We start from the raw sequence: 15,079 nt of genomic DNA on the forward strand, positions 1-15,079 counted from the left end.
GCACAAAAGGCCCTGGGAAAGCAGAGCAGCAGTCAAAGACCTTTTTACCCAACTGTCAGAAACTGTAGTCAAATTTCTGAAAGGCTAGTTCTTACCGTGTAGCCTAAATTTATTATTAAAAGTTACCTATATTCTTAGACCTTGCTGAATTGAAAATCTAAGGATGGAAAAGTGCACATTTTACCTATGTCAGGATTACTGTGAAAATTTCTATGAAAAAGATTGCAACACGTACTGTTTTAGGGCAGTTTTCTCAAGGTGGTTGGGCGAAAAGCTTCCATTCCTTTAAAAATATTTAATTAATGTGTGTTTTTAAGGATTTAAAGTAGACAAGTATTTAAAATCATCCTCAGAACCAAAACTATCAATAAAATTCCAATTAGTCACTTACTGCCAAGATTTTTAATCAGCCTGGATGTGTCATGTCCTTTCTGAGTCAGTTCTCGGATCCTCTGCTCCTGTTTCAGTCTCTGCGCCAACTCCTGAGCGCGCTGCATGGTGTGGAACAGCTGATTTGTCTTTAGAGTCATGATTTCCTAGCAAGATTGACGTATCCAGTAAAAGAGTTAGCAAGCACATTCAGTGAAGTGACTGGTCACATTCAGTACAAACACTCAAGCTTCCCCTACAGAGCGGGTGCTGGGATAGGTATCAGCAGAGGAACAGTCATTAGGGCCTGTTAGCAATTCTAATTCTAACATGCCTGTTCTTGCTATTAGACAGGGTCTCACTGTAAACCAGGCTGCCCCTGAACTCCCAAACGTTGAATTACAGGTGTGTACCACCACTGTGCCACCTGTCTCAGCCTAGTCCATGAAACTGGGGTGCAAACCATACCTTTCCACATCCTACTTTTGAAAGGTACAAAGTAGAAACTGGCAAGAAAGTGCAGACCTGGTGTTTTTACCACTGACAACTGAAACAGCACCGGATGCTCTCTCTGCTCTTCTATCTGGTCAGCTCAGACACAGCACTGGACTACCCTACCTACTCAGCCCAATGGAAGCCTCTAACACAGTCAGGAACTTCTTCAGCAATCCCAGCCAATCATTACTCTTTTTTAATATCTAGAATCATTATTACTTTTGATTTATTTAGGGGTGAGGAGGTGGTAATGTTTGTACCACAGTGTATATGGAGGTCATAAGTCAGCTTTCCAAATCCTTTCTTGGGACATGTGTTCCAGGTATTGGTGGTGAACACGCCTTACCTGCTGAGCCGGGCTCTATGTATCTGCTATCCAGATAATAATCAAGCTTGGTGCTGCGCTCACCCTGAGCACCTCCCATTAACATGCCAAGCGTGCAGCATCTGAGACGTGGACTATATGAGGAGTACGACCCTGCCAGGCCTTTCTTTAGCTGTACAATTCAAAATGTGCAGACCCCCAGCCTCTTCCTTACGTCCACAAGACAAGTACCTACTTCTTTCTGTTTCTGCTTCAGAATGTCCTCTTCGTATTGCCTCTGCATCTCCTCCCGTTCCCGAGCCAAGCGCTGCTCCTCTTCCTGCTCTTCCTTCTTTCTTTGTTCTTCTTCCTGTTGCTTCTTCCTGCGGTTCTCTTCTACCTGAGCCATGATTGCTTTCTAGTCAGAAGTAATTACAAGTTACTCTCACAAATAAAAATTTATGTAGTGCTGGATTTGATGATAATATAATTTATCAGTTAGACACACAATGGAGGGTGGGGATAATTGTGCTTCCTAGCATGTATATCACAAAAAAGAATCAACTAAAGGAATTACCTCACTACTCGCCACACTGACTAATAAATGGGAGATACTCTCAGCTTTGTACTGTGATCAAAAAAGAAAATTAACTGGGCCAAATTACTCACAAAACATTCAAAAGAATTGCTGAACCTGGGCACTGTGATGCATGCTGAGTGCCTATCTGTACTGGGCACAGAGTGTAGTGATATTTCATTTGTATTTTAATAAATGAAGCTTGCCTGAAGATCAGAGTAAAACAGCCCCACTGGTCAGCCATACAGACCAGGCAGTTGTGATACACACCTTTAATCCCAGTAGCCACACTAGTTGCCATAAAAACTGAGTGGTGCATGTGTTTAATCCCAGCCCTAGAAAGGATTTTAAAATGAGAGGAGACAGCTCTCAGGCACAGTCTCATTCTGAGATTCTTAGAGGCAGGATCGCCATTTTCAGACCAAGGTCAAGGTCTGACCTTCAGATTTAACTCCAATTTCTGTGAGTTTTTATTAATCGTGCTTCAACTGCATGCTGAATATCTGTGGTCCCTGCTACTCAGAAGACTAGGTAAGAAAATGTTTGAGCCACATCTGAGCAACATGGCTCATTTCAACATCAAACTCTTCGGAGAAAAGAGAACCACAAAACCTTAGATCATGAAATGTCTCTAACATCAGCCTGAAGAGTTTTAATCTTACCCTTATATTACGTACTAGATTGCTTAGTCAGACATCTACTTTGATTTTTTTTTGGTATGTTTTCTTTCAAAAACCCAAATGGAACTCTGAGGGAGTAGCTAATATTTAATAATAGTTCAAAGTCATGTATACAACATACTCATTTAATAGATCAGCCAGAAGGCAGGATGCATGACAATAATACTGTCTGGTCCTCAGCCCAAGCTTATTTCTAATAGTATACCAGTTGTGTTAAGAGACTGGATTTACAGCAGGATATAACTGAACCCAAGCTGAAAATCGGGATTTGGGAGGTAGAGATCAAGAATTCAAGACCAGCCTTGGCTACATAGCAAATTCAAGACCAGCCTGAGCTACATTCAAGCTTCTCTTGGGGAAAAAAATACTCAGTTTTCCATTTACTTTAAGTGTGTGCTGGCCATCTAAGGCAAAGAACACTGTTTTACAACGTGAGGCACGGTACGCAAACACCAAATGCTTCGGTGTGATACCTGATGCTCTAATTGTTTGTGCCGGCGTTTTTCCCGCTCCTCAATCTGTGCTGGGTCCAAGAGCGCAGTCATAGAACGGAGAAAGCTGTGAAACACACATTATTCATTCAGAATTGCCAGAAAGGTTAACCATTTTTTTGCTTAAGCTACATCTTTAATCACTTCTATTTCAAAGAAAAATGCCAAGCAGAAACTAACTGGACATAGCGACAGTTCTAGTCAAATATGCTTTCTGAAGACTAAACGCTAGATGTCAACTTACTTTGTTTTCTGACTATATGACACACTCATATCCGTAACAGGTTTGGCTCTCTGTTCTTCTGAAGGTTCCAGCTGGATGGCAAGTGAAGGTGTGTCAACACTGTGGACATCAGCCAGCTCCTGAGTGTCAGGAGAGACACAACAGGACTCCAGGGGTTGGTGTGGCCGCTGATGGGACAGCTGAGATCGAGAGCCAGCACGGGTCTTTAAGGAATCAAAGTGCACCGCCCATCTCTCATGTTCCTCGCCCTGAGAGTGACAAATGAGAAACACCCAGAACCTTTTCAACTGCTCCCGTACACAATTAGAAACGACAAACAGGGCGGCTGGAGAGAGAGCTGCTCTTCCAAGAAGAGATCTGGCTTTAGTTCCCAGCACCTGCATGGCAGCTGGCAATTGCCAGTTACTCTAGTTCCAGGGGACCCTAACTCTCATCTGGCCGCCTTGGCCACTATACACATGCAGGACAGACATATCTGCAGGCAAAGCACCTATTCAAATTTTTAAAAAAGTGAGTAAAATCTCAATAAGTAAAGAAGTCAAGTAGTTTATGCATCATAAAAACTGACAAATTGTATTTTTTAATTCTTTATATAATTAGGTAACTATCTTGAGAATTTTTTTTAAATTCATTTCTAAAGTTTTTTTATTTATTTACTTTTATTCTATGTGCATTGGTGTTTTGCCTGCAGGTAAGTCTGTGTGAAAGAGTCAAATCTTGGAGTTGTTAGCCGCCATGTGGGTGCTGGGAATTGAACCTGGGTCCTTTGGGAAAGTAGTCAGTGCCCCACACCAAACTAAATGCATTCTATGAAAGGTTTTATAAGGATGTTTAACTTGCCAAATCATTTCACAACATGCTTAAGTTTGTAAGTACTTGGAATCTTACAAACTTCCTGAGTCACCTCTGAACATATCATTTCCCCTCTGTTTTCCTTGGCTGGCCGTCTACTTGTTTACTCAAGTCTGCAGCCCCTTTCCTCTGCTGCTCCTGTCTGGCAGAGCTGCAAGGATACTCCAGCAGTCCTGCTTCCTAAGGAAGTCAGTCAGGCCGCGACAGGGTCATCTTAGCGGGGTATTCACTCACATCTAACCCAGGAAGGCATTTTTCCCTGGGAGAAGCAATGCTGATAAGCAAAGAATCTGCTCATAGCACTAAGGAGACACACTCTGACCCTCAGAATTGCATATTAAACATTTTCTGGTAGACAGTGTAAAACATCTAGGTACACAGAAAGAAAATGTTGTATTTACTTGATTCTTCATTTAAAACAGCCTATAAAAATGCAATTTTTGGAAAGAATATTCTGGCAACTGAGTAGATCCTCCAAGAATAAAAGCAACCCAACAACTAACATTCCATCCTGCTTCACACACACTCGCTCAGTAATGTTCACAGAGCCAGGAAATGGAGCCAGCTGCTGACTGCTGGGCAATGAAGTATGGACAGCTACACAAGGAAATATAATCCAGCTGTTACAGGAAAGAGAAAGAAATCCTGAATCATGAAATGTACAGGCAAATGGACGAACTAGAAAATATGCTGACACAGAAAGACAAATGCTCAATAGCCTTGCCCACGGCTCCTAGTTCCAAGTCTTCAAATGTCTCAACCTGTATACCAGATACTTACGTTATGATCTGTAACAGTAGCAAAATTTGTTATGAAGTAGCAACAAAATAATTTTATGGTTGGGGGTCACCAAAACATGAGGAACTGTATTAAAGGGTCAGAGCATTAGGAAGGTTGAGAACCACTGTCCTAGAGAAACTTCAGAAACCAGGAAAGAAATTGGGATGTGGGGTGGGGTGAGGGGTTCTCTAGTGAGAATGGCAGGAAATACACAGGGAAAAGGGGAAAGGGCTTCTACTGGGGCGTAGGAGGAGGGAAAGCAATACGGAAGGAGATGGAGGAGGGATAAATAATAAGAATGCTTAAAGATGACAGGAGTTATTTAATAATAATTTAGTAATATTAAGTATTATTTTACGTTTACCTGAAATTACATCTAAGTGTATATGTATACAAATGTATATAGTTTAAATGAAATTACACCATTTGGGTCATTGTACCTCTACCAAGAACCATAGACTATCTAGCAAAACTCCTAAGCCAACCACGAGAAACCTTTCAAGTTGCTGGTCAGAAGAGTGCAAGAGGCTCCCAAAACAAGATAGGGTATTTCTAGTCAGTAAGTCCATCTTGCTGAAGACACCACATCCTTAGAGGGCCAGAGCATCCTTCCTGCAGACTAGCTGTCATAGCACAGGAGGGCAGGGAGGAAGCAACCAGTAGTCCCGTCCAGCTGTGATGCCCAACAGTGACCAGCATACGGGACAACAGTGGCACTCATATCTTGGCAGTAATCAATGCTGTCTAACTGAACTCAAGGAAGGTCTGCTTAATAGAAGGGAAATCATGCTTGCTTCTGTAAACCTAGTCAGCTACATTATGGCTAATGAGATCCTGGGCCTCAGGAAACCTACAACTATCAGTTCCCTAAACCAGTGTAGTTCCTAGCTGTAGTCTAAATACTTACCCTTATACTCACAGGTAAATACAGACCTCACCTCTCATCAAAGAAGCTTCTTTTTGTAGCAGCAGCAGCAGCAGCAGCAGCAGCAGCAGCAGCAGCAGCAGCAGCAGCAGCAGCAGCAGCAGCAGCAGCAAATCATTATAGAAAGACATGACTTGCCAAAGGCCCAAGTGTACTCTACAACACAAGACCTACATCTATGGCTCAGAGAACCTCACAGAAGAGGAGGTAGAAAGACTTTTAGAGCCAAAGGAGCAGAAAGTCTGCCTGTGAATGTGTCTTCTAGCTATGACAGAGAAGCTACAACCAAAAAATCACAACACGGCTGCCTAAAGAAGACATGAACAACAGTCGACATCCCAATGAAGATGGGGAACTCTCGAGGCCCCATCCATAGATGAAGACCTACGAGCCAAATGGGGGAGAATTAGTCTTCCCCAGGGATGAGGCCCCTGGTTACTCAATACCAAGTGCTCAGTCCTTGAAACACGTACATGTGGGCAACACTGAACTGACTCAGTGGGTTTTATCTCTAAATGTATTTGTCTATATGTGCGTGCAATAGCAATGGATAAAGAAGATAAGACTCTGAAGTTGGTACAGGAGCAGGACAGGAGAGGGGAATGATGTAATTTTAATTAAATTTTTAAAAATATTTTCAATTAAAAATCACTTAAACCGTGACTCATAGAATTTTAGCATACAAGTTCAAATTCCTAATTTTTCACATTCTTTACCATGCTTAGAGTTGTATCTACCCAGAATCTTCGGCCAAATCAAAAAATATAAATATTCTAGTGCGGTCCTTCATCTAGACATGTAATTTAAGAGCAAAATGTTTTTATCAAATCAGTTTCCTCTGGGAATGGGTGTGGGATAGGGAGAGATCATCCACAAGTGTTGTTTATTCCTCAGACCCCATCCATCTTGCTTTTGTACACAGGGCTTTCTCACTGCAACCTGAGGCAGGTTAGGCTGATGGCCAGCAAGCCCAGGGATCTGCTGTCTCCACGTCTCCAGTACTGGGTCACAAGCCTGCACCCCCCACTCAGGCCCTCTTGGCTCTGCTGTTTACTCAGCCCCACTATTCTTCTTTTGAAGATCTTTTTAAATAAACATCAATTTTTATTTATTTTTATTGGAGGGGGAAATGAGACAGGGTTTCCTCTGTGTAACAGCCCTAGCTATCCTGAAACTAGCTCTGTAGACCAGGCTGGTCTTGAACTCACAGAGATCCACCTGCCTCTGCCTCCTGAGTGCTGTGATTAAAGGTGTGCGCTACTGCTGCCCTGTTGAAATATTAATCTTAATTTAGACTTTTTTTTTTTGAGACAGGTTTTCTCTGTATAACCTTGACTGTCCTGGAACTCACTCTGTAGACCAGACTAGCCTCAGACTCACAGAGATCCACCTGCTTCTGCCTCGAGTTCTGGGATTAAAGGTGTGTGCCACAACCATCTAGTTTAATCTAGCCTTTTTGATTAAGTTTATTTGTACAAGTAGCATTAGTTTGTGAATATTAACTCTAGCTTGCATTCCTTGGATAAATCCTACTCTCCATATTATTCTTTGTAATTTTCCAAGGTTTCTAATCGAGTTTTAACATCAAAAGTGTTTTGTTGGTCTTGGTTATCAAGATCACTAGCTCAACACTGCACTAAAAACCTTCCTATTGTAAATACATCTGGGCCCGGAATTTACTTTGCTGGGGTTCCCCTCTTTCCCTTCTCAATCTTTAGCTTGAGATAAGGTCTCACTACACTGTAGCTCAGGCTACCCTCAAACTTATGACCTCCAGCCTCAGCTTCCTGAATATGGACACTTTGAATGATGGATTCAATTTCTTCAGAAGCATATTACCACTTGATCCCTGTTTCTCTGGCCATTTTTTCTCAAAATTCTCTAATATGCTGGCATAAGGTTTTAAGATTTTTAGCTGGGCAGTGGTGGTGCATGCCTTTAATTCTAGCACTTGGGAGGCAGAGAACTCTGTGAGTTCGAGGCTAGCCTGGGCTACAAAAGCTAGTTCCAGGACAGGCAAAGATTTTTATTATTTTTAATTTCATGTATGTGTAGGTATGTGCATGGGAGCAGGTTCCCACAGAAGAGTTCCAAAGCAGAGTGTCGGATGCCCAGGGGCTGGAGTTGAAGACACGGTAAGTTACCCAGGATAGACACTGGGAATTGAACTCAGTCCTCCTTATGAGCACTATGTACTCTTAATCACTGGGCTATCTCTCCAGCACCAGTTGTTATTTTTAATTAATTAACTGTTTTTTGAGTCATGGTTTCTCTATGTAACAGTCTTGGATGTTCTTGGAACTCACTATGTAGACCAGGCTGGCCTTGAACTTGCAGAGATCCGCCTGCCTCTGCTTTCTGAGTGCTCGGATCTGAGTGTTCTTAATGTCCTATTTTTTTTTTAAACATTCATACGCTCTACATCCTTTTGAATTCAGGCTAGTCTTCTGAGGAGCTTACATATAGTCTGGAGAGTGTTATGTCAATGTGACAACACAAGACAGTTACCTAAGAGGAGGCACCTCGAGTGAAAACATGCCCCTCTAGGATCCATTAGTGATCAGTGGGTGAAAGCCCAGCCCATGGTGGGAGCCATCCCTAGGCTGGTGTCCTGGGTTCTACAAGAAAGCAAGCTGAGTTGGCTATGAGGAAAAGCCAGTAAGCAGCTCCCCTCCATGGCCTCTGCATCAGTTCCTGCCTCCAGGTTCCTGCCCTGTTTGAGTTCCTGTTCTGGATTCCCTCAATGATAAACTACTGCGCAGAAGTATAAGCCAAATAAACCCTTTCCTCCCCAACTTCTTTTTGGTCACAGTGTTTTGTTTTATTGCAGCAACAGAGATCCTAACTAAGTCACATATTAATGACTTTTTAATAACTTGTGGCTTTAATTGTTCCCAGTGTTCAAGCTGACCATCCTAGTGAGATGGCTCGGCAGCAAGTAAGGACATTTGCCTAACCCGGTGACCCAAGTGTAACCCAGGACCCGGTGACTCTTGAATGTTGCCTACTGACCTCCACACAGGATGTGGTGTGTATGCACCCCTTCCACCCACACACAAACACCTAAAGAATGTAAAAACCAATACTTTAAAAATGGTAAATGTTAAGTTATATATACTTTACCTCAAAATGTGGTGGGGGGGTTGTTTGTTTGCTTGTTTTTAATTAGGTAAAGCACAAAATAACTTTCTGCTGGCCAACTGCAGGACTGTGGTCTGGGAGGGCCGGCGTCAGGACTGAGGTCTGGGAGAGCAAGGCCAGGACTGTGGTCTGGGAGGGCAAGGCCAGGACTGTGGTCTGGGAGGGCAAGCGGCAGGACTGTGCTCAGCAATGGTAACTATTCTGTATGAAATGTGGATTAGAACATAAACTCTTTATTTCAGGGGCTTCTGGGGTGCTATTCATGAGGAGAAAGCCAAGATTTCAATGGGGGGGGGAGGGTAATCTCAAAAACCTCATGCTTCATTAACCTGGAAGCATAAAAGGAGTTTAAACATGCGCAGTGCAAAGGGATGGGCTTTGCATTACCAAGTTCATTCACTCTTTGTCAATAAAATAGTATTTCACCAAGGGCTGGAGATGTAACTCTAGCCTAGCATGTACAAAAAGAAAAATGCAACAACAGAAACTTGCCAATAGCACACACATTCAGAGTGCACGAGAACGCTCTCCAATAACAACACACACTCACAGTGCACGAGAACACTCTCCAATAACAACACACACTCACAGTGCACGAGAACGCTCTCCAATAACAACACACACTCACAGTGCACGAGAACACTCTCCAATAACACACACACGCTCACAGTGCACGAGAACGCTCTCCAATAACAACACACACTCACAGTGCACGAGAACGCTCTCCAATAACACACACACGCTCACAGTGCACGAGAACGCTCTCCAATAACACACACACGCTCACAGTGCACGAGAACACTCTCCAATAACAACACACACTCACAGTGCACGAGAACACTCTCCAATAACAACACACACTCACAGTGCACGAGAACGCTCTCCAATAACAACACACACTCACAGTGCACGAGAACGCTCTCCAATAACAACACACACTCACAGTGCACGAGAACGCTCTCCAATAACAACACACACACTCACAGTGCACGAGAACGCTCTCCAATAACAACACACACACTCACAGTGCACGAGAACGCTCTCCAATAACACACACACGCTCACAGTGCACGAGAACGCTCTCCAATAACAACACACACACTCACAGTGCACGAGAACGCTCTCCAATAACAACACACACACTCACAGTGCACGAGAACGCTCTCCAATAACACACACACACTCACAGTGCACGAGAACGCTCTCCAATAACACACACACACTCACAGTGCACGAGGCTGCTCTCCAATAACAACACACACTCACAGTGCACGAGAACACTCTCCAATAACACACACGCTCACAGTGCACGAGGCTGCTCTCCAATAACACACACACTCACAGTGCACGAGAACACTCTCCAATAACACACACGCTCACAGTGCACGAGGCTGCTCTCCAATAACACACACACTCACAGTGCACGAGGCTGCTCTCCAATAACACACACACTCACAGTGCACGAGGCTGCTCTCCAATAACAACACACACTCACAGTGCACGAGAACACTCTCCAATAACACACACGCTCACAGTGCACGAGGCTGCTCTCCAATAACACACACACACTCACAGTGCACGAGGCTGCTCTGCACCATTGAAGGACAGCCGTTCATCACACTCTTCTTTATTCTTGCTTAGCCAGTCCTGGAGTTTGAGTCTTAGTTTTCAGACTTCCACTACTGAGCCACAGATACAAGCCCCTGACAGTAAGAGAGAAGGAGTCTGGCCTGTCAGCACCCACATAAATGCTGGGCAGTTTGGGGGCCTGTCCATAATCCAGAATGTGAGCTCAGGCCCCAGAATCAGACTCCCTGAACTGGGAGCTCCAAGACAAGTGAGAAACTCTACCTCAACAGGTAAAGAGAGATCTAGAAAGACACCAAAAGTCACTCTCTGGCTTCCACATGTACATTCCCATGTGTACATACTTGAGAACATATATACATACAGATATGCAAGCAAACCATACATATGCACACACACACACATACACACACACACACAAAGTTAAAAAGTAAAAAAATCTAATGATTGGCAATTAAAATAAAAGAGACTCAGAATCATTCCTTTAAGGCAAATAGGCTATACAGAAATCAAGGACTAAGGGGTTCAAACATCCAAAGTACTATCACTTAGAACTCACCATCCAATGACTGACTAGCTCTAAGTACTGGCCGTCATCAGCATGGACAGCCAGAACTGGTCAAGGAACCTGTGACAGAATGTTTAAGCAAACAGCAGGAGAGACAGGAACAAAGGAGGGAGGGAAGGAAGACAAGCTGTGTCTTTAATTAAATGCCAATAAAGATCAGCAAGGCAACTTATAAATTTCAAATTGAAACTGAGAAAACTAGTTTGGGCCATGATTAAGTACCATGTCAAACCTAAGAAAAGTAGTTTTTCATTTCTAATCAGTAAACACTAAAGATAAGATTTATAGTGCTGGACACGATGGTATATGTCTGGAAATCTATCTAGTGGCTGATCAGGAAGACTGTCACAAGTTTAAGGCCAGCCAGGGCTACATAGCAAAACCCTGCCTCAAGAAACCCAAATCATCAAAGTAAGTCCTATAATTTGAACACTTCACATTTTAAACTTGTGGTATAAAGGCCAGGCATGGTGGCACACATCTTTAATCTTGTTACTCTAGAGAAGCAGGCGGATCTCTGGGAGTTTGAGGCCAGCCTGGTCTACACAATGAATTCTAGGACAGTCTGAGCAAACTAGTGAGACACTGCCTTGAAAGAAACAAGTCAGAAAAAAATTATAATAACAAAAGACATAAGCAGAATGCTTGACTGAGAAATAAGCTCCACCAGGAGCAGAAGCCAGGAGCAAATCCAGTCCCGGGAGCCAACCCAGTCCCAAGACACTGGCGGAAGAGCATTGAGCCAGTGACCAGATCCAGAGTCAGCAATCTGCACCAGAACAGGTTCAGCTCCAAGTGAGGTACTTCTGCAGGAGGAGATCCAGACAAGGATTTACAGAAACAGATCAAATCCAGCAACCTAGGCCAAAGTAGGCCTGACACAGCAAACTGCAAGTGAGCAGAGCAAGGCACAGGAGCGCTGATCTATCTCCAAGAACACCGAGTAACCAATGGGGAAACTAAAACAGTAACACTGACTGTACCACGAGGAACAACCATCTGAGCTTTGGATTCACTCGCACCTAGAAGATTATTCAACAGAATGTCAGACAGCCGCAACCACACCTATTAGAGGAAAAGATGAATAGAAAAGGTAAGATCACATGCTACACCACAAAGAGCAACACAACACCAGTAAAACCTAAAGACCCTACAAGAGCAAGACCTGAACAACCAAATATGGATGAACCAGAAGAAAATGAATTAAAAAATAACTTCAAGAGAATGTTAGAAATTCTTAAAGATGAAATGAGGAATTCCCTTAAAGAAATTGAGGAAAAGACAAACAAAAAAATTTGGAAGATATCAGCAAATCACTTAAAGAAAACCAAGAAAAAGAAATCAAACATATAAAAGAAATTATTCAGGACTTGAAAACTGAAGCAGAAACGATAAATCAAAAGCTGAAGGAATTATAGAAACAGAAATCATGAGAAAAAGATCAAGAATCACAAACACAAGCATGAACAGCAGAATACAAGAGATGGAAAAGAGAATCTCAAGCGCTGAAGATACAATAAAGGAAATAGACTCATCAGTTAAAGAAAACATTAAATCTAACAAAAGCTTAACCCAAAAATATCCAGGAAATATGGGACACCATTAAAAGGCCAAATATTAAAATAGGTATAGAAGAAGGAGAAGAAGTTCAACTCAAAGGCACAGAAAACTTATTTAACAAAATCATAGAAGAAAATTTTCCCAACCTAAAGAAAGATATGCCTATGAAGATACAAGAAGCTTAAAGAACACCAAATAGACTGGATCCAAAAAAAAGTCCTTTCACCACATAATAATCAAAACACTAAACACACAGAGGAAAGAAAGAATATTAAGAGCTGCAAAGGAAAAAGGCCAAGTAACATATAAAGACAGACCTATCAGAATTACACCTGACTTCCTATTGAAGATGATGAAAGCCAGAAAGTCATGGTCAAGCATTATGCAGACATTAAGAGACCATGGATGCCAAACCCAGACTCCTATACCCAGCAAAACTGTCAATCACAATAGGAGGACAAAACAAGATATTCCATGACAAATCTAGATTTCAGCAATACCTAGCCACAAACCCAGCCCTACACAAAATACTAGAAGGAAAACTCCAACCCAAGGAAGATGTCTACACCAATAAAAACACAGACAATTGATTATCTCATTACAGCAAATCCCAAAGAAAAAAAATGCACAAATTAACATCACCAACGATGAAAACTTAATTAACAGGAGATAGCAATCACTGGTCATTAATATCCCTTAATGTACATGAACTCAAGTCACCTATAAAAAGGCACAGGCTAACAGATTGGATACGAAAACAGAATCCATCCTTCTTCTGCATACAAAAAACACATCTCAACCTCAAAGAGAGTCATCGTCTCAGAGTAAAGGGTTGGGAAAAAAAATACCAATCAAATGGACCTAAGAAACAAGCGGGTATATCTATCCTAATATCAAACAAAATAGACTTCAAGCTAAAATCAGTCAAAAGAGACAAAGGCAATTTCATATTAGTCACAGGAAAAATCCATTAAGAGGAAATTTCAATACTGAACATCTATGCCCCAAATACAAGGGCACCTTCATGTATGAAAGAAACACTTCTAAAGCTTAAATCATATATCAAATCCCACACACTAATAGCGGGAGATTTCAACACTCCTCTCTCACTACTGGACAGGTCAATCAGACAAAAAATGAACAGAGAAATAAGAGAACTAACAGATGTTATGACTCAAATGGATTTAAAGGACATATATAGAATATTCCATCCAAACAGAAAAGAATATACCTTCTTCTCAGAACCTCATGGAACCTTCTAAAAAACTGACCACATACTCAGTAACAAAACAAACCTCAACAAATATAAAAAAAAATTGGATTAACCCAATACCTTATCAGATCACCATGGTATAAAACTAGAAGTCAACAGCAATACTAATTCCAGAAAGCCCACAAACACATGGAAATTAAACAATGCTCACCTGACTCATCAATGGGTCAAGGAAGAAATAAAGGGGCAAATTAAAGACTTCCTAAAATTCAATGAAAATGACCACACAACATACCCAAATTTATGGGACATAATGAAAGCAGTGTTAAGAGGAAAGTTCATAGCACTAACCGCCTACATAAAGAAGCTGGAAAAATTTCACACTAGTGAATTAACAGAACATTTGAAAACTTTAGAACAAAAACAAGCAAACTCACCTAAGAGAACTAGACAGCAGGAAATAATCAAATTGAGAGCTGAAATCAAGAAGATATAAACAAAGAAAATAATACAAAGAATCAATGAGACAAAGGCTGGTTCTTTGAGAAAATCAACAAAATAGACAAACCTTTATCCAAACTAACCAAAAGGCAGAGAGAGAATATCCAAATTAACAAAATTAGAAATGAAAAGGGGGACATAACAACAGACATGGAGGAAATACAGAGAATTATCAGGTCATATTTTGAAAACCTGTACTCCACAAAATTGGAAAACTTGAAATGGACAACTTTCTGGATAAATATCACTTACCAAAATTAGATCAAGACCAGATAAGCAAATTAAACAGACCTATAATTGCTGAAGAAATAGAAACAGTCATCAAAGTCTTCCAAAAAAAAAAAAAAGCGCAGGACCAGATGGTTTCAGCTCAGAATTCTACAAGACTTTCAAAGAAGAACTAATACCAATACTCCTCAAATTATTCCATACAACAGAAACAGAAAGAACATTGCCAAACTCTTTTTATGAGGCTACAATTATCCTGATACTCAAACCACAGAAACACATTACTAAGAAAGAGAATTACAGACCAATCTCACTCATGAACATTGATGCAAAAATACTAAATAAAATACTGGGAAATCGAATCCAAGAACATAATTAGGGCAATATACAGCAAGCAAACAGCCAACATCAAACTAAATGGAGAGAAACTCTCAATGATTTCACTGAAATCAGGAACAAGACAAGGTTGTCCACTCTCCGTATCTATTCAATATAGTTCTTGAGGTCCTAGCTAGAGCAGTAAGACACCAAAAGGAGATCAAAGGGATACAAATTGGAAAAGAA

General features: G+C 41.5%; 1 protein-coding gene across 9 annotated transcripts in view; it reads right to left on the bottom strand.

Annotated features, from left to right (window-relative positions):
* Positions 1 to 15,079, bottom strand: part of Ccdc66 (coiled-coil domain containing 66) — a 39,597-nt gene that overhangs the window by 11,911 nt on the left and 12,607 nt on the right. For 7 of the 9 annotated variants that reach the window (XM_075988866.1, XM_075988871.1, XM_075988872.1 and 4 more), the window contains 4 exons: positions 3,161 to 3,408; positions 2,899 to 2,983; positions 1,425 to 1,586; positions 392 to 536 (listed from right to left, as the gene is read on the bottom strand). In XM_075988866.1, the coding sequence (XP_075844981.1) occupies positions 392 to 536; positions 1,425 to 1,586; positions 2,899 to 2,983; positions 3,161 to 3,408 (640 nt within the window). Of the gene's footprint in view, positions 1 to 391; positions 537 to 1,424; positions 1,587 to 2,898; positions 2,984 to 3,160; positions 3,424 to 4,078; positions 4,193 to 15,079 lie in introns of all 9 variants that reach the window. The other 2 variants (XM_075988874.1, XM_075988869.1) reach the window with 2 other exon arrangements.

The sequence above is a fragment of the Microtus pennsylvanicus genome, chromosome 10 (assembly GCF_037038515.1).
Source record: "Microtus pennsylvanicus isolate mMicPen1 chromosome 10, mMicPen1.hap1, whole genome shotgun sequence".
In the NCBI taxonomy this organism is placed as follows: domain Eukaryota; kingdom Metazoa; phylum Chordata; class Mammalia; order Rodentia; family Cricetidae; genus Microtus; species Microtus pennsylvanicus.